The sequence below is a fragment of the Cadophora gregata genome (genome assembly GCF_030347475.1).
Source record: "Cadophora gregata isolate MNR1 chromosome Unknown scaffold_4, whole genome shotgun sequence".
Taxonomy (NCBI): Eukaryota; Fungi; Ascomycota; class Leotiomycetes; order Helotiales; family Ploettnerulaceae; genus Cadophora; species Cadophora gregata.
In genome coordinates, this window is record NW_026695927.1 from 1,650,547 (window position 1) to 1,673,922 (window position 23,376).

The 23,376-nt window shown below is 38.0% G+C and overlaps 4 protein-coding genes across 4 annotated transcripts; 1 reads left to right on the plus strand and 3 right to left on the minus strand.

Annotated features, from left to right (window-relative positions):
* Positions 1-11,632: 11,632 nt before the first annotated feature.
* On the minus strand, positions 11,633-13,780 carry ONS95_010287 (uncharacterized protein; the record flags this gene model as incomplete). The annotated part of the gene is made up of 7 exons (XM_058503873.1): positions 11,633-11,971; positions 12,046-12,420; positions 12,473-13,071; positions 13,131-13,237; positions 13,291-13,369; positions 13,430-13,514; positions 13,565-13,780. The coding sequence occupies 7 exons, from the start codon at positions 13,778-13,780 to the stop codon at positions 11,633-11,635; spliced, it is 1,800 nt and encodes a 599-aa protein (XP_058360586.1).
* Positions 13,781-14,464: 684 nt separating this feature from the next.
* Positions 14,465-16,199, minus strand: ONS95_010288 (uncharacterized protein; the record flags this gene model as incomplete). Its single annotated transcript, XM_058503874.1, has 3 exons — positions 14,465-14,724; positions 14,795-14,809; positions 14,915-16,199. The coding sequence occupies 3 exons, from the start codon at positions 16,197-16,199 to the stop codon at positions 14,465-14,467; spliced, it is 1,560 nt and encodes a 519-aa protein (XP_058360587.1).
* A 1,423-nt stretch (positions 16,200-17,622) lies between these two features.
* On the minus strand, positions 17,623-19,542 carry ONS95_010289 (uncharacterized protein; the record flags this gene model as incomplete). The annotated part of the gene is made up of 5 exons (XM_058503875.1): positions 17,623-17,837; positions 17,900-18,004; positions 18,064-18,773; positions 18,835-19,302; positions 19,385-19,542. The coding sequence occupies 5 exons, from the start codon at positions 19,540-19,542 to the stop codon at positions 17,623-17,625; spliced, it is 1,656 nt and encodes a 551-aa protein (XP_058360588.1).
* Positions 19,543-19,942: 400 nt separating this feature from the next.
* On the plus strand, positions 19,943-23,175 carry ONS95_010290 (uncharacterized protein). Its single transcript, XM_058503876.1, has one exon. It carries the CDS (start codon positions 20,573-20,575, stop codon positions 22,289-22,291), a length of 1,719 nt encoding a protein of 572 aa, XP_058360589.1. The 5' UTR covers positions 19,943-20,572; the 3' UTR covers positions 22,292-23,175.
* Positions 23,176-23,376: the final 201 nt, after the last annotated feature.

Below are 23,376 nucleotides of genomic sequence, written 5' to 3' on the forward strand. Positions count from 1 at the left end.
ATAATATTTAGATTTCTAGTATAATCTTTTACTTTTAAGTTCTAACTCTTACTACTAATAATTATAAATTAAGCTTATTCTAAGACTTATAAAGACTAAGTAGAATCCTTTTATCTGATATAATTATATACTTAATTTATATATTACTAAGAATACTCTTTATATTACTTAAGATATATTCTATCTACTTATCTTCTTATAAGAGCTTAATAAGTAATTACGCTTCTTAAATAAAGATCTTTACCTCTTCTTCCTTAAAAATATAAAAGCTTCTTTTATTAAAGTAAATATTTTATATAATAATAATATAATTAAGCTATAATACTTAGATCTTATAAATATTAAAGGCGTAAAAACCTATAAGGTAGCTTATATATACGTGTATATTAACTTTAAATGCTTATTTTTCCTTTCTAAGTACTTATTTTATTATTAGTAAGTATACTTTATATTGTAATAGTCTGGTATTTACTTGCTATAAATATAGAAAGCTGTAGTTAATCTCTAATAATTAAGAGGTAAGTGTATTATATAAATGAAAAGATAGTTACTAAGTATTAGGATACTATTTAAAGTTAAGTATAAAGCTCTTATTTAATAGTAGATATACTAGCCTTATATAGAACCTTTATTTCTATAGATCCCTTAGGTATAGATCCGTAGATCCTTAGATCCTTTCCCTTACTAAGGGATCTAGGGATCTAAGGATCTATTATATAATATTAGTTACTAGAACCTATATCCTTAACTATAATACTTAGATTATATAATATATATAACTACTATAGTATTTATAAAATCTTAGGAGAGGAGTCCTTCTAAGAGCTCTTACTTCTTAGAAGACTCCTTCTAAGAGTAAGTATCTCCTTAAGCTTATAGTCTCTTAGCCCCTCTTGCTTAGGAATCCTTAGGCTCTTAGGTAGTCTATAATACTATCCTCTTCCTATACTAGCGTAGTCCTTACACTTAAGTATAACCTAGACCTAGGAAACATCGATAGCTACTAATAGCTATCTTCCTTGTTTATTATATCTAATATTATAAAGAAATCAAGTGTTACTTAGATAAAGAAAAAATAAAGTATCTAGCTCGCGCTTTGTATTAAGTGTACTACATAACTCGTAAAGCCTTATTTCTTCTACTATAGCTTTTTTTATACTTACTTCTTAGATTTATCTATCTTAAAAAGATACTCCGAGTACGTTTATTTAAAATATTATAATTATAATACCTCGGAGTATATTAAGAAGTTCGCTCCTAAGCGACTCGTGTATTAGTTTAAGATAGGAAAGACTATAACTCCTATCTATCCTTTAACGCTTCCTCCTAAGCTTATTAAAGATAACCCTAACCCCTAGTTTCCTATATTCGAGCCTAACACTTATCTAGTGTCCTTCTTTAAGGGCCCGGTCCTTAACCTTAGGTCCCCTTCCTTCTAAGTAAACCTAGATTTCGTTAATAGAAGTCTTAAAAAAGCCTAGGGTAGTAGAGGTTAGATTTAAGTTCCTAGGTATTTTCTAATTATAAGTACTCTTTCTATTTAATTAAATATCATAGTCTACTATAGTAGTTCTAATAGTTAAAAATAGCCTTTACTTTATATTTAGCGTTCAGATTAATTAGTTATATTTCTATAATAAGAGTAGGCAGCGCTCTTAGCAGTACTAGTTTAAGAAAAGATATATAGAATACTAAGTAGATATTTATTATCTTTAGCAGAGCTAGTTAATAATTAACTAGTCCCTTGACTTTAGTAATTTTAAATAGCCCTAGCTTTTTATAATCTAATTTATAACTTAGTTATTTAGTTATAATATTCTTTCTAAGTAAGTAGACTCTATCCCCTTCCTTTAGCGTTAGTCTTATACTACGCTTTTTATTATAATATATTATAGATCTCTATATAATAAAGAGAATATCAGCTAATAATTCTTTATAGAGCTACTTAAGCTTACCTGCCTATAGTATAGCTTCTTACATGATACCTTAACTAGCTATTAGTAGGTTATATATTATAAGATTATACTTATAATTCATATAGAATAGTAATACTTTAATAGTCTCTTAATCCGTACTATTATATATAAACTAAGTAAGTAGAAGTAGTTATACCTAGTTATCCTATTTATAGTTTATATAATATTAAAGATAAGTCTCTATTATCTAGTTAATTCGTTCTATTTATATATTAGTCTAAGGATAAAATATAATTAATATTTTCTATTTTATTCCTAAGAGCGTAATAAGAGTTTTCTAGAACTTTAAAGTAAAGAGCTTATCTCTATCTAAGATAATCTTATCTAGTATTCTATAGCTTATGAAGATTATTCTAAGGAATATCTACACTATTATAAGCGCGTTCTATATTCTAAGTACTAGTACTATATACGTGTACTTTATAAATCTATTTATTATTACATAGATCGAGTTATATACGATTCTTATAATTAGATCTTTTAAAAGTAGTAATTCGATTATAAAATCTAAAGCGATTAATTTCTATAAGTAAAGTAGTATTATTAGTAACTTTATAAGTCTATACGAAGCATAGTATATAGCCTTATTCCGGATATATATATTATACGATATTACTATATCTTTAACTACCTTCCTTATACTTAGGAAGTAGTATTCCCTAGATAGCTTAGATAACATCTTAGCTAACTCCTAATATCTATAGGCTAGTAGCCTATAGAAGTCCTTAATAAACTCAGTTTAGTCCCGAGTAAGTATATATATTTGTCCCTAGAATAAGAGAGTTCCTCCTAAAGAGAAAGAGAACCTTTCGCTTAGTTATTATTACTATTTAGCTATAACTAAGTTATTAGCGTAGCTTTTCTAGACTTTCTTAGTAACTAGCTATCCTATCGTAACTAGCTATTAGCTATTAATAACTAACGGATCACTATCCTTCTATAGTATAATATAAGATTTATAAGTCTTATTTATAAGATATTCTAGTTTCCGGCTTAAAGCGTTAGCTTAAGTGTTTTCTATTCCTTTAATATAAGAAATTCGAAGTTTTATAGTAAAGAGTGTTTTATACTAATAAACCTACTATTAGTTTAATTCCTTAGTAGTTATAAAGTAACTAAGATTCTTATAATCTATTAGGATCTATATCTTATAAGTAGCGCCCTTAAGGTAGACCTTCTATTTATATACTATATCTATAATTACTAGTAACTCTTTATTATATATATTATAGTTAAGTTCTACTAGTAATAGTTTCCGTGAATAGTAAGCGACTAGTTACTATCTTCTATCCTCGCCTAGCTAGCTAAGTATAGCTCTAATAATATAGTCCGAAGAATCTATTTCTATATGTATTTCTTTATTAAGGATAAAGGAAGTAAGTACTAGTTCCGCGATAAACGCCGCTTTAAGTACTTTAAATACTTTTCACGTGCTATTAGACTTGTAGAATTCCTTATCCTTATAAGTTAACTCCGTAAGTAGCCTAGTGATTTTTAAGTAATCTTTAATAAATCGCCTATAGAAGTTAATAAACCTAAGGAATAATTATACTTCTTTAATATTCATAGGCTCTATCTACTTAATAATTACTTTAATCTTTTTAGGATCTATAGCTAACCTTACAGTAGTAACTATATAGCTTAAGAAAATAACCTCGTCTATATAAAAGTTATACTTCTCTAGTTTAAGTAATAAGTAAGCGTCTTCTAGCCTCTAGAGAATAGCTATAATATCCTTTATATATTACTCTTCTAATTTAAAGTAGACTAGTATATTATCTAAATAGTATATATATATTATATCTAAGTAAAGCTATAAAATATTATTAATTAAATACTAAAATATAGCTAGTATATTAGTTAAGCTAAAGAGTATAACTATATACTTATAGTAACTAAAACGAGTATAAAATACTATTTTCTCTTCTTCACTTTTAGTTATCCTAATAAGGTTATACACTCCCTATAAGTTAAGCTAAGTGAAAATCTTAGCTCTAACGAGTCTATCCTATAGCTCCTTAGCTAATAGTAGTATATAACGATCCTTCTTTATAGTATTATTTAATCGATAGTAATCGATATATATTTATTATCTACTATCTTTTTTCTCTATAAATAAGACGTTACTACCTTATAGAGATTTAGACTCTTAGATAAATCCCTTCGCTAGATTTTTATTAATATATTACTTAATTATTATTAAGTCTATCGCTAAATATTCCCTAAGTAGTTAGAATATCAGCTTAATACCTAGTTCTAACTTGATCTAATAATCATAGTCCTAGTGTTTTAGTAAAGCTTCAATACCTTGTTCCTTTTTAAATATTACTATAAACTTCTTATATACTAATAGTATATCCTTTATTAGTAGACCCTTATCTTAGTATCCGAGCTCTTCCTTAGAGGTAGCGCTAACCTCTCGAATACTTACTACTTCTATTCCTAGTAGATAATAGTAGTTCTTATAATAACTAAACTTAAGCTTTCCTATCTGCTAATTAATAATAGGGTTATACTTCTTTATTTATAATAACCCTAGGATAATATTATACCTTCTAATCCTAATAACATCGAACTAGATTATTTCAGAGTAGTCTAGACCTCGATCAGCCTATTAGAGGCGACCTTACTATCTACTAGTACTAGATAGTACCCCTTATCCTTTACTTCAGTTAATAGATAGTATTCAAGTATAATAATAAGAGATATAAAGTTCCCTTATACCCTAGAATCTACTATCACCTGCAGCTTAATTCCCTTAATTCTTACCTCTAACGTAAGATACTTATCTCTAATAGTAGCAAGTTACTATATATAGAAATACTCCTAATATACACTATAATTAAGGACACTCTCCTATACTCTCCGATTACCGTAGCTTAAGCTGACTTTATATATAAGCCCTATTCCAAGTTCAGTATACGTTACAAAGTTATATATCTCGTAATAGTAATAACCGTTATTATCAACGTGGACCTATATCTTATAATATCTATTTTCTGTTATAATTTCCTATTTCTCACCCACCTCTAGTAGCGCGCTAACGTTAAAAATAGCAGTATTCTAGAGTAGTAAGTACTATATAAAAGTCGCTAGTCCTTCCTAGCTACTAACTATACTCTATCTAATCCGCTTATAATCTTAGTAAACTACTTTGTATTTTACTCCCTATAGTAGACCCCCTAAGCTAATACGGCCTAGTTCTAGATAAGTAACCCCGGTAGCTATATTAGTCTAGTAGCAGGTGTTATAGCCGACCTAATATAAGCTCTCTTCCTATTAAGTAACTTCCTAAATTTCACCTACTTTTAGTCCTAAGAGTTCAGGTTAAAGTAGCCCCGGTTCTAGAGTCTACTCTAGCTCCTAGGCTTCTTCCTTACTATTACTCGGTATCAGCTCTATATTATTATCTAACCTAGAGTTATTATTATCTTAATATATATAATCCTTAGGAGGCGTACTACCGATAATCTGCTTAAGCTAATCCATAATACTTACAGAATCCTACTTACTATTATTAGAATCACCTAACTATATATAGATATAATTCTCCTTAAGTTCATCTATAATCATATATTAATACGTCGCGGCGAGCTATTATATTAGTTTATTATAAGAGCTACGTCTTATTACGTTAGCGTATTTCTTATCTATCTACGACTTCTTTTATTAATAAGAGCTAGCTATATAACTAAGAAAGCTATACTTAAAGTATAGCTTCTTCTCTCGCTACTTACTTATAACTTTCTTAGATAACCCGCTACTACGTAGCTTTCCCTAGTAACTTAGCTTCTAGAATATTATATTAAGTTCTATTTCCCGAGAGTAAAATAGTTTCTTATTATTCCTTACTCTTCCTTAGTATATATATATTCCGGAGTAGTATTAGCCTTTTTTCTTAAGTGCTCTCTTATAGTTTTAGTTATTAATCTTAATAGCTATCTTAATAAGTTCTTATAAACTAGTAGATACGTCCGATCTTACTATCTTATCTTTCACTCTATCTTTTAACCTTTTATAATATTATACCTAAAGAGTATTATTATTCTAGCTAGTCTAATTAGCGAATTACTAGAAAGTAGTAATATACATAGTTACTAACTTAACTTACTTCAGGTTCTAGATATTTCGTTTAGTAGTATAGTTCTAATTAATATCACTAAAAATATAGTTAATCTTATATTCGAAACCTTTAAAAGTTATAAAGATCCTTTAGGATTCCTTAGTTATTACTATAGAGACTTTTCTATCCTTAGTTCGGTTTTAAATATAATCCGAGAGAAAGGTCTTAATCTAGTTAAAAGCTAATCCTCAGAGAAAAGATAAAGCTTAAAGGACTTTATCTATATTTATAGCGAACTAGTAATTGTTAAAGCTTATATAGAGCTTTACTTATATAAGGTACGCTCTAAGTTTAAATTAGTCTCTACTATAGAGATCTAGGGTAGCGATCTTAGGTATATTCTTTATATTAAAGACTTTAGTAAGAGCCGAGTTATCGTTTAATAATAATCCTTTAATAGAGAATATATTATCTTTATAAGTTAGTACCTCTAACGAGAAAGTACTTAAAGTGTAATAATCCGGTATTTACTTACTATAAATATAGAAAGCTATAGTTAATCTCTAATAATTAAGAGGTAAGTATATTATATAAATAGAAAGATAGTTATTAAGTATTAGGATACTATTTAAAGTTAAGTATAAAGCTCCTATCTAATAGTAGATATACTAGCCTTATATAGAACTTTCGTTCTTATAAATCTCTTAAGTATAGATCTGTAGATCCTTAGATCCTTTCCTTTACTAAAGGATCTAAGGATCTAAGGATCTATTATATAATATTAGTCGCTAGAACCTGTGTCTCTAACTATAGTACTTAGATTATATAATATATATAACTACTATAGTATTTATAAAATCCTAAGAGAGGAGTCCTCCTAAGAGCCCTTACCTCCTAGAAGACTCTTTCTAGGAGTAAGTATCTCCTTAAGCTTATAGTCTCCTAGCCCCTCTTACCTAGGAATCCTTAGGCTCCTAGGTAGTCCGTGATATATATTTATATATATAAATTCTATTTTAGTTAAGTTTGAAATCTATAGTTATACGAGCTATAATCATAGAATTATACTACTAAAAGTAGTTATAAAACTATTAGTTATTAACCTTAAGTAGTAATCTCTAATTTTATCCTTTACTAAGGTATTTATTATAAAAGTAGATTCTTACTAATACGTATTCTAATTTAAGTTCTTTAAGGAGATTTACAAATAGTTATATTTTCACTACTTATATAATAACCTTTTAGTTAACTTATTCTACTATACTATTTAGTTTATATATAATAGTAGAAGAGAGCTCGAGTTTAATACTAAGCTTATCTACTTATATCTTATACCTTATAAATCCTTAAATTAAAATAACTACTTTCTTTTAATTATATTTAAATTTATAAATCGAGAGCTTAAATTAAGTATATACCTAATACTTAAAGCTTTTAATACTTTTAAATACTTTATTATAAGATTTTAATTAGAGTATATAACTAATAAGTAGTCTATTATATTTATATTTAAGTATTAAGAGCTAGAAGTAGTTTCTAAGGTATTCTAGGAAATTAAATAGATTCTAACTAATCTTCTAGAATAGCCTTACTAATCTTTACTTTAATAAGTAGTAAGATATAACTTAAGTAGTATATATAAGTATATAATACTTATACTTTAAGTGTCCTATAATATTAGTTATTCTTACTTCTCTTAAAGCTCTTATTAGCTTTTAAAGAGTATCTAGACCTAAGTATCTTAATTATAGATACTATATTATTTCCGAATCTAAGCTAGATTTATTATAATTATAAGATAAGCGGAATATTCGATTCCTTAGATAATTTACACTTATAAATACTATAATACTAGCTTTACTAAATAAGATCTTATAGAAGTTAGAAGAATAGTTTAAATACCTGTTATATTTAAAGAATATAAGATTAAGTTTATAAATAAGCTATTAAACTACTAGATAATCTCCTATAAATTAACTATTATCACGCTATCTAAGTATATAATTAATTCTATAGTACTATAAGCTTATGTTCTAGAGATAAGCTTCTAAAATAATATTTATATAGAATCCTTTAATTATAGCTATATCTATAAGTATAAAGTTAAAAGTATTCTTATCTATTCTAATAAGTATATTTTTAAGTACACGAGTATTATATCTAATAATTAGTAACTAGGAGCTTTTATATTCTATAGTATTATATAGATCCGCTTTTATAAATAAGCTTAATTCTAATAGAGAGCTATTATTTATAAGATTAGTAGTTTTATAATTATCTAGAAGAGTACTTACTAATAGAGAGTAATACTTATAAGCTCCTTAAGTAGAATAGACTTTAAGCTAGAATACTTAATCTAAGTCCGGGAGTATAATAATATAATTATTATTAAGTTATCTTTCTCTCTTATTTATTAGGTTTCTAAGGAATAAACTCTTTAGCTTATTTAAGGATTCACTTAATTCTTACTTCTATAAAATACTCTTAATTTCTAGTAAAAGTAGTAAGTTAGTACTTCTTCTAAACTTTATTCTAAGTAATTTCTAGTATTTACTTATAAAGTGCTTATAGATCTCTTCTACCTTCTTTTTACTTAAGTTTAGTTTATACTTACTAGTATTAGTAAAGAGCTTTTTATATACTACTAGCTAAAGCTTATTATAATCTTTAGAAGCTTACTTATATATTTTATCTTAAGAATATAAGTACTTTTTCTTAAATACTTAATTTACTTTACTATTAGATTTTAAAGTAAAAGAACTTTTCCTTTTACTACTTCTTCTTTTAAGAGTAATAAAATAATTATATTCCTTACTTTTACTACTTATAAGCTTATAATACTATATATTAACTTCCTTTATATAGAATAGTTATATAAGCTATAAAAAAGTATATAACTACTTTTTTTTAAGATTATTAGCTTCTTTAAATTAGAGGTAGTACTTATAGGACTATATATAATTAAAGTTACCTATAGTAATTAAGAAGTTTATAATCTTAAGTATTCTATTTATATTTAGAATATAATATAAGATACTCTTATATATAAGCTCCTAGTAAGATATAATCTAAGTCTTAAGGTTAAGCTTAGCTCCTTTTACTAGCTTAAGTAATAATTAGTATTTACTCTTAATTAAGGTTTAAATAATATTATTTATTTAATTTAGAATATATTTAAGTAATTAAAGAAGTACTTAGATATTAAAACTCTTATTAGTAATAATCTCTATACTTATAATCTTAAAGTACTATTTAACTATTATTTTCTTAATCTATCTATAGAGCTTTTAGTACTAAGTTATTTAAAGTTACTAGATCTTAGTATTTATCTTCTATAGCTCCTACTTAGCTTTTACTACTACTTTATAATCTAAAGCTTTTATTAGTATAACTTATATTAAAGCTTTTAAAATAACTTAAATAGATCTAGAGTTCTTATTTAAAAAGCTTTATAAGGTTCTTAAACCTTATATTATTACCTAGCTTATAAGCTCTATTTTATACTTAATATAAGAGATTTTATATAATTCTATCTTATAAGCTATTATATTAACTATAATTTACTCTATAGTTTAAGAGAGCTTATTAAGGATTTAAGTAAAAGAAAGAGTATCTAGAGCTTCTAGATTAATATAAGACTAGAGTCCTAGAATATTCGTATTTAGTATTAAATACTTTATTTAAATAGAAAAATCTTCTAGTTTTAAGTATATAATATTAGTACTAAGTAATTATCTAGATTCTAGATCTATTAGAAAAGTAGATATAATTATAGAAGAGTTATAAGGATTTAGGAATTAAGAAGTAATTAAGAAGTTCTAATAAAAAGCTTAATTAAAGTAATAGAATTATATATATACTAAGTACTTAAGAGATAAATATAGCTCTTAACTATTATATAATAATAAAGTAGGCTTTTATTTAGTAGAGAGCTTACTCGATTAAATAGAAGTTATAGTATTAAAAGATATATTTAAAAGAATATTACTCCTTAGAATCAGGGGCTAAGAGTATACTATATATATATATAGTATACTTACTAAGTATATACTAAGCCTAGGATAAGCTTACATAGCGCTAGTGTTCGATATAATATAATATTATTTATTTTTATTACTTAGCTATTACTATTATCTTCTACTTTCGTATTATTAACTATTACTAAATAGAATATTAGCCTTTCGACTTCTTAAAGCCTTATATTAACTTAATAATAATATTATTTAATTCTTTATAAGTTTATATATATTCTCTATATTTTAAAATATTATTTAATAATAGATTACCATTTATTTATATCCTCGCTTCCTAATAAGAGCGCTTTTAAATAGTACTTCGAGATATTCTAACTATTAAGCTTTATAAGTTAAATATTTATTACTTTATTATATCTTCAGTTTTTCTTATTATATTTATATTCTTTATTTTACTCCTTTTATAATTATTAGAAACCTTTTATTTTTAAAAGGAGTTTTATTAATATTAATCTATAGACTTATATTATAAAAGTATAAAGGGTAGTTAAGAGGAATAAATAATCTTAGTTAGGGGAAGGACCTCCTTTAAATACAAACTAAGGGTTATTTAAGAGGTAATATATATTTTAACCCTTAAATACTCTTTATAATATATACCTTTAGACACTTTTAAACACCTTTAAATTAAACCTTAGATTTTAACGTATATCGATATATACTTGTTATTTGTTTATCGGTATAATACTAATAAATATATAAAATAATACGTTTAGCCGCCCTTATACACTAAGCCGTACTACTTCTACTAGCGTATTAATGTCTCAGCGAACGAAGAGATACTAATAAACCTTAAGAGCTCTATATAATAGTAATAAATATAGCTTTTAAAAATCCAAGTAAAAATAATAATATAAAATAAATATATAAGAATCTTAACTACCTAAAGTCCTTTAGCGCAGTAAGAGTTATATTTATTTATATAGAGTGTTAGGTATCTTTAGATTTTTTATAAACTACCTCTCGTAGATATTTCAGTGTCCTTTAGTGTAGGAGAGGTAGTATACGCTGCTAAGATTTTAGTCCAGGCGTATACACTAGGCTCTCTGACTAAAAATCGCTTACGCATGCGCTGCTGTAATATACGCAGGTGCGCAGGTGAAACACTACCTCTACAAAGCTTCCGCTTCCGTCTTGCATACCCACCTAGGCGAGAAGAGATGGGGGCGGGGGCTTGCTTTCACTTCATCTATTTTGACCAAATCAAAATACTCATAAATGGTTTTGGTAGAATAACTAGCTACGTCGTCACTCCCATCTTGATTCTACATGATGGTTTTCAAGGCATATAAATCTAGTATATGGAAGGCGAGGGGAAATATTGATGTAAGTAGGAAATATTCTCATGGCAGAACAATTACGAGGGCATGTCACACCACATTACTGTAGGGTAGGAAACTAGGAAGTGATACATTCCACACATCCGAGTTCGGTGGGTTTTTCTTATTTCTATGAAAATTCAAGAATGACCTTCTATCTTTTGCAGCTTGAAGCGAACCCGGATCCAGTAACCATGATCACGCTAAACAAAAATAGGCTCCATGGCTAAGTGTGCTACTTTATTGCGTGGGTAGGTTAACGACAGGGACAATTATCGCCGAGTCATACTTTCCACCGAAATGAATTGTATGTTGACCTTCGTTCAGGTTCTCGAGTTTCGTATCGATATGACTTGGAAAATCGGTGCTAGTATCAACAAAACCTTGGACACGGAATAGCAGGCCTTCCCCGGCTTCGAAGTGAATACCCATAGGCCAAAGAGAGATGCCCAGCTTAACAATTTCGCCTCTTGGAACCTTTTCTTCTTTGTCGTGCGGGTGGTACGGGATCATGGGGGTGCTCCGTTCTGGGACCTGCGCACGATGCGAAGCACGAAGGATACCGGTAGGTCCAGTGTACTATGACAAAAATCTGGTCAGACTGCAGTCTTTATGCTTTCTCACTTCGTGTAGGGCTGGACAGAACTCCTTACCTTGATCGTTTGTGCCATTGGAACATCGTGTTGGGTGTTGACACCTTCGGGAAGTTTTTCCCATGGAACGTTCACATGCTCCAACACCTCTCCGCTCTTGCTCAGCTTGCGGATGGACACATAAACATCAAAGTCATCTTTGTCCCTACAAGACATCCAAAGTTCCGCTTTTGAATGGCCAACAATAGTGGTCGCTTTGTCGAACGTCAGCACAAACTCAGACGGCTTTGCCTGGTAGCTATCTGATTGATGGGATACAGAGCCCTCGTTGGCTTGCTGTGAGGTGGCCAGCTTTCCAGTGTCCTGTAGATAGAGTTTACGGTACTCAGTGTCTGGAATCGGATAGTCGGCGAATGGCACATCCCATTTTGGGCCCTATCAAAAAGTGTCAGATCAATTCTTAAAGCTGTGTGGCATGTCAACGCACAGGTTCAAATCGATTCCCATAGGTGAGAATAGAAACCCGGGCCTTAGGAGTTTTCTCCCATCCATTGTCAATACCCTTCAGATAACGATCGAAGAACCGTTGCAGGTCGTCGACGTATCTTGGTGTGTAGAGGTCAAACCACTCCTGAGTTGGGTGAAAGCGGATCCATTTGTCCTTTGAGGCCGCTCTTTTCCAGCCTCTCACGGTACCAGAACCATGATTTCCCGAAGAATAGCTTGCAAGTGCATATATGGGCAACGTTAGATCGCTGGTGTCATAGACTTTATCCTGCCAGTATGCATTGAAAAATGGCCACTTGGCGAGCGCGCCGCTGATATCTTCCCGTTGATTTCGGCCACGAATCGTTTTGTTGAAGATGAACGAAGTAAAGCTACCTTTGGGGACGCCGCCGCGACAAATCAAGTCGCGATACATGTCCGTGAACCCTTCCCAAGGTGCGATGCACTTGAGTGAAGGTGGCTTTTGGATGGCAGTCGTCCACTGCTCCGTTGCCAGCCACGAATTTCCACACATGCTGATGGCACCATTGCACCATGGCTGTGATGCGATGAATTCAACAGTGTCGTAGCCATCAATTCCTGATTTTTTATCATTAATCTCCCGGTCAACTCTTCCTAATGATAGAGCAGCAGCTTACCCATCTGGCTTCCCTCGATATAGAGATTGCCTTCACTATCCCAAGTGCCTCGTATGTCTACGTTGACAATTGCATACCCCCGAGGGCACCATTCTACAGGATCTGGCCTACATCGCCACGTTAGTGCGTTTACCTGATACCTCGATTCAGAGCCATTCACCCTTCGAACTTCTCTAGACCAGATGTTGCACTCTCCGGTAGTCCGAGCCGGAACGGAATGTTGTCAAAGATCCGGAATCCTTTTGACGGCATCACGGTCAGATTTGTTCCTAGCTCGCATATCAAGTCCATTCACGTACCATGTCCATTTTTCCCATATGGGCTTACGGCTAATATCGCGGGAACTGGATTATCCGTGACGGGCCTGAAAATATCACAGTAGATCTTGGTCATTAGATCAGTAAGCTATCTGCAGAATGTTTGCTGTCACGGACCTTGGCCCCGTCCCTAAGCGGAATTTCAACCACTTCATCAAATGTGATTTCTTCGTGCACAGCGCGTCTGCCTTCCGCAAATGTCCAACCCACGGGAAGCTTCTTCGTGTTTTGAGTCTGCTTCTTGTATGGATTCATGCTCGTGGTATCTTCGGGTCGGACCGTGGGTACCCATGGAATGGCAAGGCCCTCGAACTCGAGCTTCGGTCCCGTCATGATGCAGCTGGTTTAGAAAGATTGTCAATTGGTCTTTCCTAGTAAAATAGAGATTACACGCAGGTCTTGACAAGTGTTTATGGATTTTTAATCATTCCGTTGTTAGATATAAGGAATGATTGCACTGCCGATTTGGCGTCCGCATCCAGGCTAACTTCCGCGGACCTTAAATAGTTCCGTTCAGTGCCATGACTCAATTAAACATTCCGTGGAACAGACCGCTCAGAGCCTCGAAAGGTTACTGTAGACTTTGGCGCTAGCTCGGCACCTAATTAGATTCTTGTTAGGTATCCTGACACACCTGAAATCATGTACCCTTCGTAGAGCAGTGATTGCACCATGTCATAATAGGAGCCTTTACCAAATATGACAAGAAATAAAAACATTCATGCAACTTACATCAAATTGCAACAGGTGAGCGCTGTGCGGCGCCTGGATTACTGGAGAGGGTTAATTCGACCAGATAGGAGGTAGATGTTCAGTGAACACAGTGTGACCAAATTCGGCTGAGTTTGAGCAAAATAGCATATATCCAATTGTGAATCTAGAATCATCTAATATTTTTGAAGCATACAGCGTTTGGAGACTTTATACAGTCAACTCCTTAGGTCTACTTCGGTCTATTTCTCGAAATGTTCCATCTCGCTTTCACTGGTCTTCCGATTTTTTAAAATGCACCGTATTCTAGACGGCGGGGGCTAGACGAGCATCCAGAATGGCGGAAATGCCACTTTGTACAGCGGCTACGGCCTCGGGCAACTTTCGTGCCAGTTCTTTCATAGAACTGACTTGCTCCGCCCAGCATTTTCCTCCTGAGGCGCCCCTGGCGATCATGGAGTACTCTGGGTTTGGCTCGAAAGAGATGTTGAGCTCTTCGTTGGTGACTTTGGACCCCAATCCGTCTGGGTGGACGAGAAGTAAAGATTTACGAGGCGCGTTCCAGCCTGTAAAATATTTGTTGTCAGCTCACCGTCAAACTGTGGCGCTGAGGCAGGTTGCGAGGGGTCAACTCACCATTGTTATTGAGTACTATGGTCAGCACTGGTATGTTGTACCTCTGCGCGATCCAATACACGCTAGAAGGTATCGAGAATAGGAAACAGCCATCACCAATGATCTGACATACAAACTTACCTTTCCCCCCATGACGAACATCAGTGGCCAATTTGATACCCAGAGCCGCGCCGCCCGACCAACCCAGTCCACCCGCGCCGGAGCTGAACACACTTCCAGGTAATGTTGCCTGGAGCTGATCTGCAACTGTGAATGTGTTGGTGACGGCTTCCACGACCCAGATAGTATCGACTGGGCATGCTTTCCGGACTTGTGAGATCAAGTAGCCGCATCCGAACGAGTCGTCAGAGTTTGGCTCAGCCTGAGAAGCTATCGTCTTAAGCTTTTGAGTATATGAATCCTCAAGAGCGGACCAGCGCTTTGCATAATACTCCTGGTTCGCGCTGATACGACCTGAGAGCTCGGTCTTCAAATGCTCGACAATTTGGCCAAGCGCGAATACCGTATTGACGCGACATCGTAGGATCGCATCGATGTAGAAGAGAGGCATTTGTTGTTTCAGAGGATCAACATCGAAATGGATGATCTTGGCTCCATCGGCAGGTTTGCATTGTGTGTTGATCCATGGCACATCGCAGTCAACTACTAGTATCACATCGGCCGTTCTTATGGCGTCGTCCGATCCGTACCGGACGCTCAGCCAGCCTGGATGATCTGCGGGGAAGCAGAGGTCCGAACCCATGGTATCGAGTACACGCAGGCCCTTGAGAATGTTTGCTAACTCTACAAGCAAGGGCACTATGGCAGTATCCCGTCCAGAATAGCCCGTAATAACTAGGGGCTCCCGGGCAGATATTAAGGCCTCGGCAACGACGTTCAGATGATTCGGAGTCAATCCGCCAAGTGCCACAGGACTCCAAAACTCCTGTCGAATGTCATACGGCTCTATCACTTCTTCCATGACCTCCCGCACCCCTTGCAGGTAGACTGGACCTCGCGGCTCGCTTGTGGCGAAGCTCAAAGCTCGATTGACCATCTGCTTAATGTTCTTGCCCTTTCTCAGTTCGGCAGTATAACGACAGTACTGTGATACTATCGCTTTCTGGTCTGGAACATCTTGAAGCCAGTGGATGAACTCGGTTCTGCTGCCGCGATACTCGCCTTCCATCGTGCATGGCGAGAGACCAGCAAAGATCAACACAGGCACCCGGCCGACACTCGCATTGTGTACGGCACAGCCAAGTGCCTGTGTACCGACGTCAACATGCACAATCACAGCTTGAGGTTCTCCTGTGACACGAGCATACCCATCCGCTATTGAAAGTGCCACCATCTCGCTCGGACAGGTGATGAATTTTGGGAATCTGTCTGGCCTTTCGCGCTGCCCTTTGACCATCGCCTCCATGATGCTAGGATGATCCGATCCTAAATTCACAAAGCAATACCGCACGCCGGCCAATAGAAAAGCAGATTAGCAGAGCTTCAAAGCAGACCAGTATTCTCTGGTATCATGGCTGTATACATACCTCCCATAGCGCCTCGAAAAAGGCTGATGATGCTGTATACTCCCTGCTCGAATGGTCAGCTTGTTTTCGGTTATTAACGTGGGCTTTTCCTCACATCTTGCTGATAAGGTAAAATCAGACCTATAATGAACAGGCATGAAACGGGTTCAATTTGTACAGCTTCGGGCAGAGGAGGTGGTGGTGTTGTGTATATGGGATAGGAACCTCGTTGACAAGGGGGGGTTTTTTGGCGATAGAATGGAAGTGAGATGCGGTCTCGGCTTGCAGCAGCGATAGAGAACCCTTTCATGCAATATACAAGAGCTTTCCAAGAACTAATTTGGCGGCAGCCGCGGTCCCAGGGTGCCCTGCAAAAGATACGTTAATACATACCACTACCGAATTGTCGAGGCAGCAGGGCTGGGCTTCCGCGGAATCAAGACGCTGACTCAGGACCAGAGCTTGTGTGAGTTCTTGGCCTGATCGTAGCCGCGATCTTTGCCGTAGTCTGACTGCAACACTAAGCAATGCCTCCAACCCCGCCTCTCCACATCTCCACCTCTTGGGCGATGCCACCGTGAGTCTGTGACACGAATAATGTTGTGGGGGAGGGGAGGAGAGAAGGCGCAGGTCCAGGTCCAGGTCCACTTCCACTTCCACTTCCACTTCCATCCCGGTGGGGATGTGGAGAAAGACGAGACGAGCTGGAAAGTCCGAATCCAACCCCAACAACGGCTGGCAGGTGGTCTCGTGGTCTGCCGCCTCTCTTATGCGAACTGCGCTTCGTGCGGGAACGACGCTCGCTTGTGAGCGGACACATTGCAGTACCTAGTCAGGGTCAGGTCATGTTTGGTCGTGGCTGTCTACCTACATAGGTAGGCTCAACAGCACTGTGCCAAACCATGTATCACGTCCGCGGCTAGCTGCCTTTGTACGTGATGCCACTGTCGGACTTCGATATGTCTTGTGCCCCAAAAAGATCCTCGCAAATGAAGTACTTTGTGGACTGCAAAGTCCACCAGACAGTAAGCCTAGGTAGCTTGCAAGTGGTAACATGAGATGATTTTGAACATGGGTGAGGTGAGGATATTGTCGCGCTGCACTTCATCTTTCGTCGACTCCACACCCAACTTTTAACCTGCTGTCTACAACTCCGCACACTTGTTCTCAGTCGCTTAGGGTAAATTCCTTGAACGTGGTCTCATTTTTTTTTTTAAGAGATGGGAATAATTATGTGTGGATATGGATGGCGCCAAACATCTGGCTACGAACAATGCTAGCACCAATCTATTCGGACGGAGTCTACCTGTGTAGTCGACACGCCTATTCACCAGTCTCCCTGTCCACATCCCAATGGGCAAGTTTCATCAGACGCCATTTGAAAGTCGCAGTGCGGATCTGCTTGCCCCAGATGTACAACGGAATCCAGAGTGCCAGGATGACGAAGCTGAAGCTTGCCATAGTCGCAAACGCTCCTGCATAGCCGTCCCGATCGACCCAGGGGTTCGCGTAAAATGACATGAGGAAGGTAATGGCAGCTGCAAGTTCCACTGGTCAGCAGAATAATTTTGGAGCCATCCTCGATGGGTGGATAACTTACATTTGAAGACCACCTGGCTCACCACGACCTCACCAGCAATTGGCCTGTAGCAGTCGATCGTGTAAACCACAGTAATACCAATCGCCGCACTACTTCCAAAGGAGACTAGTTGAAAAGGTCAGCAAAACTGTTTCTCCTTACTCGTGATTAAAATGATCTCTTACAAACGAACACGCCCAATACGGGCACAATCCAATGCGTCTTGAAATGCATCCCCAGACCGTATAAAAGAAGTGATCCGGGATAGGCGATCATGGCAACGCTCACGGCTGGGAGGCGCATTTCCGGCTCCCGAATACCATCATTCCTTGTAGTAGCGCGGTCGGCCACCCAATCCGAGAGCCATCCACCAAAAGGAATGCCCAGCAGGTTGCCTACAATGCTTGCGATCCAGACCAATCCGATTTGCCAAACTGTAAAGTGATACACCTGCGAGAAAGCGGTTGCGGCTGTGGTTCCCATGATGACAAAGATACCAATTCCTATGCCGAAGGACAACGTGGACCAAAGAACTGGGGGTAACAATAGGATTGGAAGGGGACGGAACGCGATTTTCCAGATTGACTCAGTCGTGAGATGAGTACGAGTGAAGGCCATCCGCTGAGTAAAGGTTTTCTTGGGGGGGTAATCGACACGTTCCACTTGTGACACATTTGTAACCTCCTCCTTGGAATCTGTCGTAGTCCGTTCCTCTGTTTCTGGGATAACTCGTTGATATGCTGTCTCAGGCATAGTGAAAAAGATTAAGGCTGTCGTAAACAGCACAACAGCAGCGCACAAGTAGTGGAACGATCTCCAGGACTGTGAGATTGACATGACCCCAGATAAGAATTGTCCGAGGGCGGCACCTGTCGAAAGTGCAGCCGAGTACATCCTGTGAAGCAGTAACTAGTCAGTATTTGAGCATCGGGACTGATATTGAGAATTGTACGTACGCCGTCATTTGACCTCTTTCATGAAGGAAAAACACATCCGCAATGGTCATAGGAGCGACACACTCAGCGCCGCCCGAGAAAAAAGATGCTATGATTCTTGATGCCAGTAGCGTACTGTAAGAGGTAGCACGTGCCGACCAGATACAGCAGAGACCAAAAGCGAGAAAAGAAAAGGTATACACTGAGCGGCGGCCATATTTTACGGCGAGTGGGACCCACAAAAGGTTGGCCACGCCAGCGGATACAGACGTTGTGGAGAAAAGGAAAGCTGCCTTGGTGACCGCGTTCTGGAATGCCTTAATCGACGATGGGGATAGAGAGGCCGGATTTCGGGGGTCTGGTGGATAAGTACCAAACACGTCGATGACTATCTCGACCAGAACAGTCGAAGGACCAGCTGCGAAAAAATTGACCCAAGTCAATGCCGTACAAGTCAGCAGTGCGATGTAAATCTTGAAAGGCTGCGACCTAAGAATAACAAACAATAATTAGCGGTTTGGGGAGCTTTAAGGATGCAGATACCGTCTAGGATACAGGGAGGATTGCTTACCAGTTAAGAGGGTCATTGGGGTCTGACGAAGGCCGGGGAACGAGGAGCCTTGTGCCTGCTTCGTCTTGAAGTCGAACATGGCCCAAAGTGTTAACAGGTTGAAGACGAACAGCCGCGATATCAGAGCTGTCGAAGTCGTTTTCGGGCTGAGAAGCCATGATTGTATGGTTGGGGTTGGGGTTGGGGTTGGGGCAGTGAATGTGTAGATCTGAGGAAAGGGACAGAGAGGTAAAAGGTGAGGTCGAGGTCGAGGTCGAGGTCGAGGTCGAGGTAGAGAGGTGGGAGCAAGGGTCTTGTAAGCAACCATTAAGTATTAAGTCGGTCCCAGTACCAGGAGCATGGTTCTGGCTCGCCTAGATATGCAGGAGCTGCGCCTGCGCCTGCGCCCAGGCCCAGGCCCAGGCCCAGGTGGTGGTGATATGGTAGTGGGGTGGTGGGTGGGTGAGGTGGTGGGGATCCAACTCGGCTCCGCTTCCATTGGGGTGTCGAAACCTGGGGTCCACCTGGGGTCCACCCCACCCCACCCCACCCCAGGTTTCCTTTCCGCGGAACAAAATTAAAAACTACTGCTGTACTGTAAGTCACAAACCAACCTAAGTCACTCAATTGTGGGGAGCGGAGCATGCCATGCAGGCTGGGTCTGGAGATGGGAGCTAATCTACTACTGGAACTGCCACGAGAAACTCATTTCGGCTCTGGTGGAGACGCAATAATGCCAATGGAATGGAATGCCTGATCGAGTACTACTGTACTACTACTGTAGCTGCTTGGTCTTCGGTCCAGACTGCTGGTCATGAGGACCGTTTTGACTTCCAGGTTCAGGTTCTCATCAGCCCATGTGATGTGCCCAGACGAGGGTAAGGTAGGTAGGTAAGATACCTAGGTAGGTATTTTGCGGACGGGCCGGCGTCGTCACCTCACCTCACCTCACCTCAACACCACTTATTCGCCCTTGACAGATGAATCTTGAATCCCGTCAAATCGTTAGGTCTGCGGAAACTTCCGCCGCGAGCATTGTGTTTTCCGCGGCTTTCCAAGGATGATTGCCAGCAGATTGTGAAGCCGACTGCAGGGTAGCAGCAACAATCATATATAGTTAAATAGTGCTCTCTTGGGAACAGATGTACAGATTCTTGCGCCACACACGAACTCCCAGCAAGAGTTACACCAGACCACGCTCAATACACAATGGCAACCGCCCAGATCGAGATCGCGCCGGCAACGCACACGGGGCCTATCGACAAGCGTGTTGACTCTTACGCCACACACCACGAAGTCGCAGCGGTAACCGCCCCGATCGAGGTTGCGAAGCCTGCCCACACGGTGCCTCTCGATGAAGAAAAGAGTAAACATAGCCGCCGCTTCGGGCTCACCTCACCATGGGAACACTACTACCATCCTTCCGACTCTGCCCCGCAAGGCCGATTCGAATGTGAGATGGACGAGATGGTCGTCTTTGGTGAGATCCCCAAAGAGATCAATGGAACCTGGTACCGCATCCTCATAGACCCTCACTTCACCCCGCCGAAGGGCACGCCCTTCGTGGATGGGGATGGGCATGTCTCCGCCTTCCGCATCCAAGACGGCAAGGTCTCTATGAAGATCAAGTACGTGCACACCGAGAGATGGCTTTTGGAACGCAAGGCAGGTCAACGACTCTTTGGTCGTTACAGGAATCCTTTCGACATTCATCCATGTGTGCGGCTTGCGAATGACAGCACTGCCAATACCAATATCATCTACTGGGGCGGCAACGTTCTCGCCTTGGCAGAGCGGGGTCTACCATACGCTCTGGATCCGGATACTCTGGACACAAGAGGTGCAGATCCATTTGGAGGTCAGATAATTGCGAAAACCTTTGCCGCCCATCCCAAGATTGACCCCCACAAGAATGAGCTGGTCACATGGAGCTATTCCGCCAAAGGCCTCAGCACTCCAGACATTTGCACTTACTCAGTTGACCCCAATGGACGCATCTCAAACGAAAATTGGTTCAAACAAGATAAGCCCGGGTGGCCACACGATGGCTGGATCACCGATAATTGGATTATCCTTTCCAATATGCCATTTACTGTCAATTCCGACGAGGAAATGAAAGCTGGGGGTGACTACTGGAGATTTATCCCCGACCAACCTTCGGAACTCCTTGTCACTCCACGCAAGGCAAACTCCCCGAATCACCCAGACTGGAAAGCTGGCGAATTCCGTAGGTATCTGGCCCCTCCAGGGTTGATTATCCACACTGGCAACGCATGGGAGGAGGAAGATGGCATCTTGAAACTTGAAAGTCACTTCTTGACCTTCAATGTGTTTGATTTCTGGAATCCAAAAGACTACGAAGGCCCTAAAGGGAAGCCCAGCGGTGACTGGATACGCTGGACACTGGATCTTTCCAAGCCAGATGGAACTACCCTGCCGGCACCTGAGACACTTTTGGAGGGCATCTTCGATTTTCCTATTTTCGACGAGCGAATGACCGGTCGAAAGACTAAGATCGTTTATATGGGCGGCATGATTGTCCCAGACGAGGATACACGACCCTGCTTCAATGCCGCCATCAAACTGAACACAGAGACTGGCGAGAAGTCGATATTTCAGGCTTATGATGGCGGGAGTATTGCCGAGCCGGCGTACATTCCTCGAGGGCCTGATTGTGAAGAGGGCGATGGCTGGATCATTTTCTATACCTCGAGCGAGTCATCACACAAGGGAGAACTGGTGATACTCGACTGCAAGGACTTCTCAAAGCCTGTCGCCATTGTACAATTACCCTTCCAGTTGCGCAATCAAGTTCACGGAAATTGGGTCCCGAATCCACATCCTGAGACGCCACTGCCGTTGTTGTCAGGACCTATTAAAGATGTCACGGCTACCACGGGCTATTCGCAGTTGAATAGGCTTTCTTAGAACCATGTATAGAAGAGCATGTAATCCAGCGCTTCATATTAAAACAATGCGAAACTTTTTCCATCCCTCCCTGCATGAACAATTTCCAGCACTCAATGTGAAGGAACTGCTCTCGCCTTTAAGATAGCCTGAAGCTGCACCTGCGATATGAGCATCTGTCATTACTTATGAACCCTTCTCGGATTTTTTTCAGCTTCCATTCCACATTTCTGGGCTTCTGCTCAAGATTTGTAAGGTGCCATGATTCTTCTGAAAGCTCTCTCCACTGTACTTCTGACATCCGAGTTTTCTGCTTGAAAACATTAAGCCGTTATCCTAGAACTTTCATCACACCAGATTCGGTGCAGGTGCAGGAGAGAGCATGGCAGATTGGCGTCCTCTAATTGTTGAGGTAATCACTTAAGATAGATACAGCAACTCTGCCAACTTCCTTATCCTCCACTCCGCCTACAGAATTTTTAACAGCCCTCTTCCCGACGAAATCTGACGTTCTTGACTTGTCACCATCAGCAGTTGCTAAGCATATTCGTAAGACATGTCTTCAACGTTGAATTTAGATCATGTAGGCACTACGGCTGAGCTATGTGAAAGCTTCGGGTATTGCAACACTGTCGTCATCAAATTCCGATGGAATAGACAACTTGAGCTTAATCACCTGGAGTTTAATGCACTATTCAAATGTCAGCGTTCTTCACTTCATTATGGTTTCGCTATGGGCTATAAACTCCCTGTAAAAAGTGTGTTTAATGCGGCAGTTGAGGGGATAGTTCCACTTCTTATCCTGGCAGTCGAGATCCGAGCAAGCCAAAACGGAGTGGATCTATGTAACGGTCCGGTATGTACTCGCTATAAATACAGAAAGCTGTAGTTAATCTCTAATAATTAAGAAGTAGGTGTATCACGTAAATAAGAAGATAGTTACTAAGTATTAGAATACTATTTAAAGTTAAGTATAAAGCTCTTATCTAATAGTAGATATACTAGTCTTATATAGAACCTTTATTCTTATAAATCTCTTAAGTACTAGATTTATAGATCCTTAGATCTCTTCTCTTATTATAAGATCTAGAGATCTAAGGATTTAT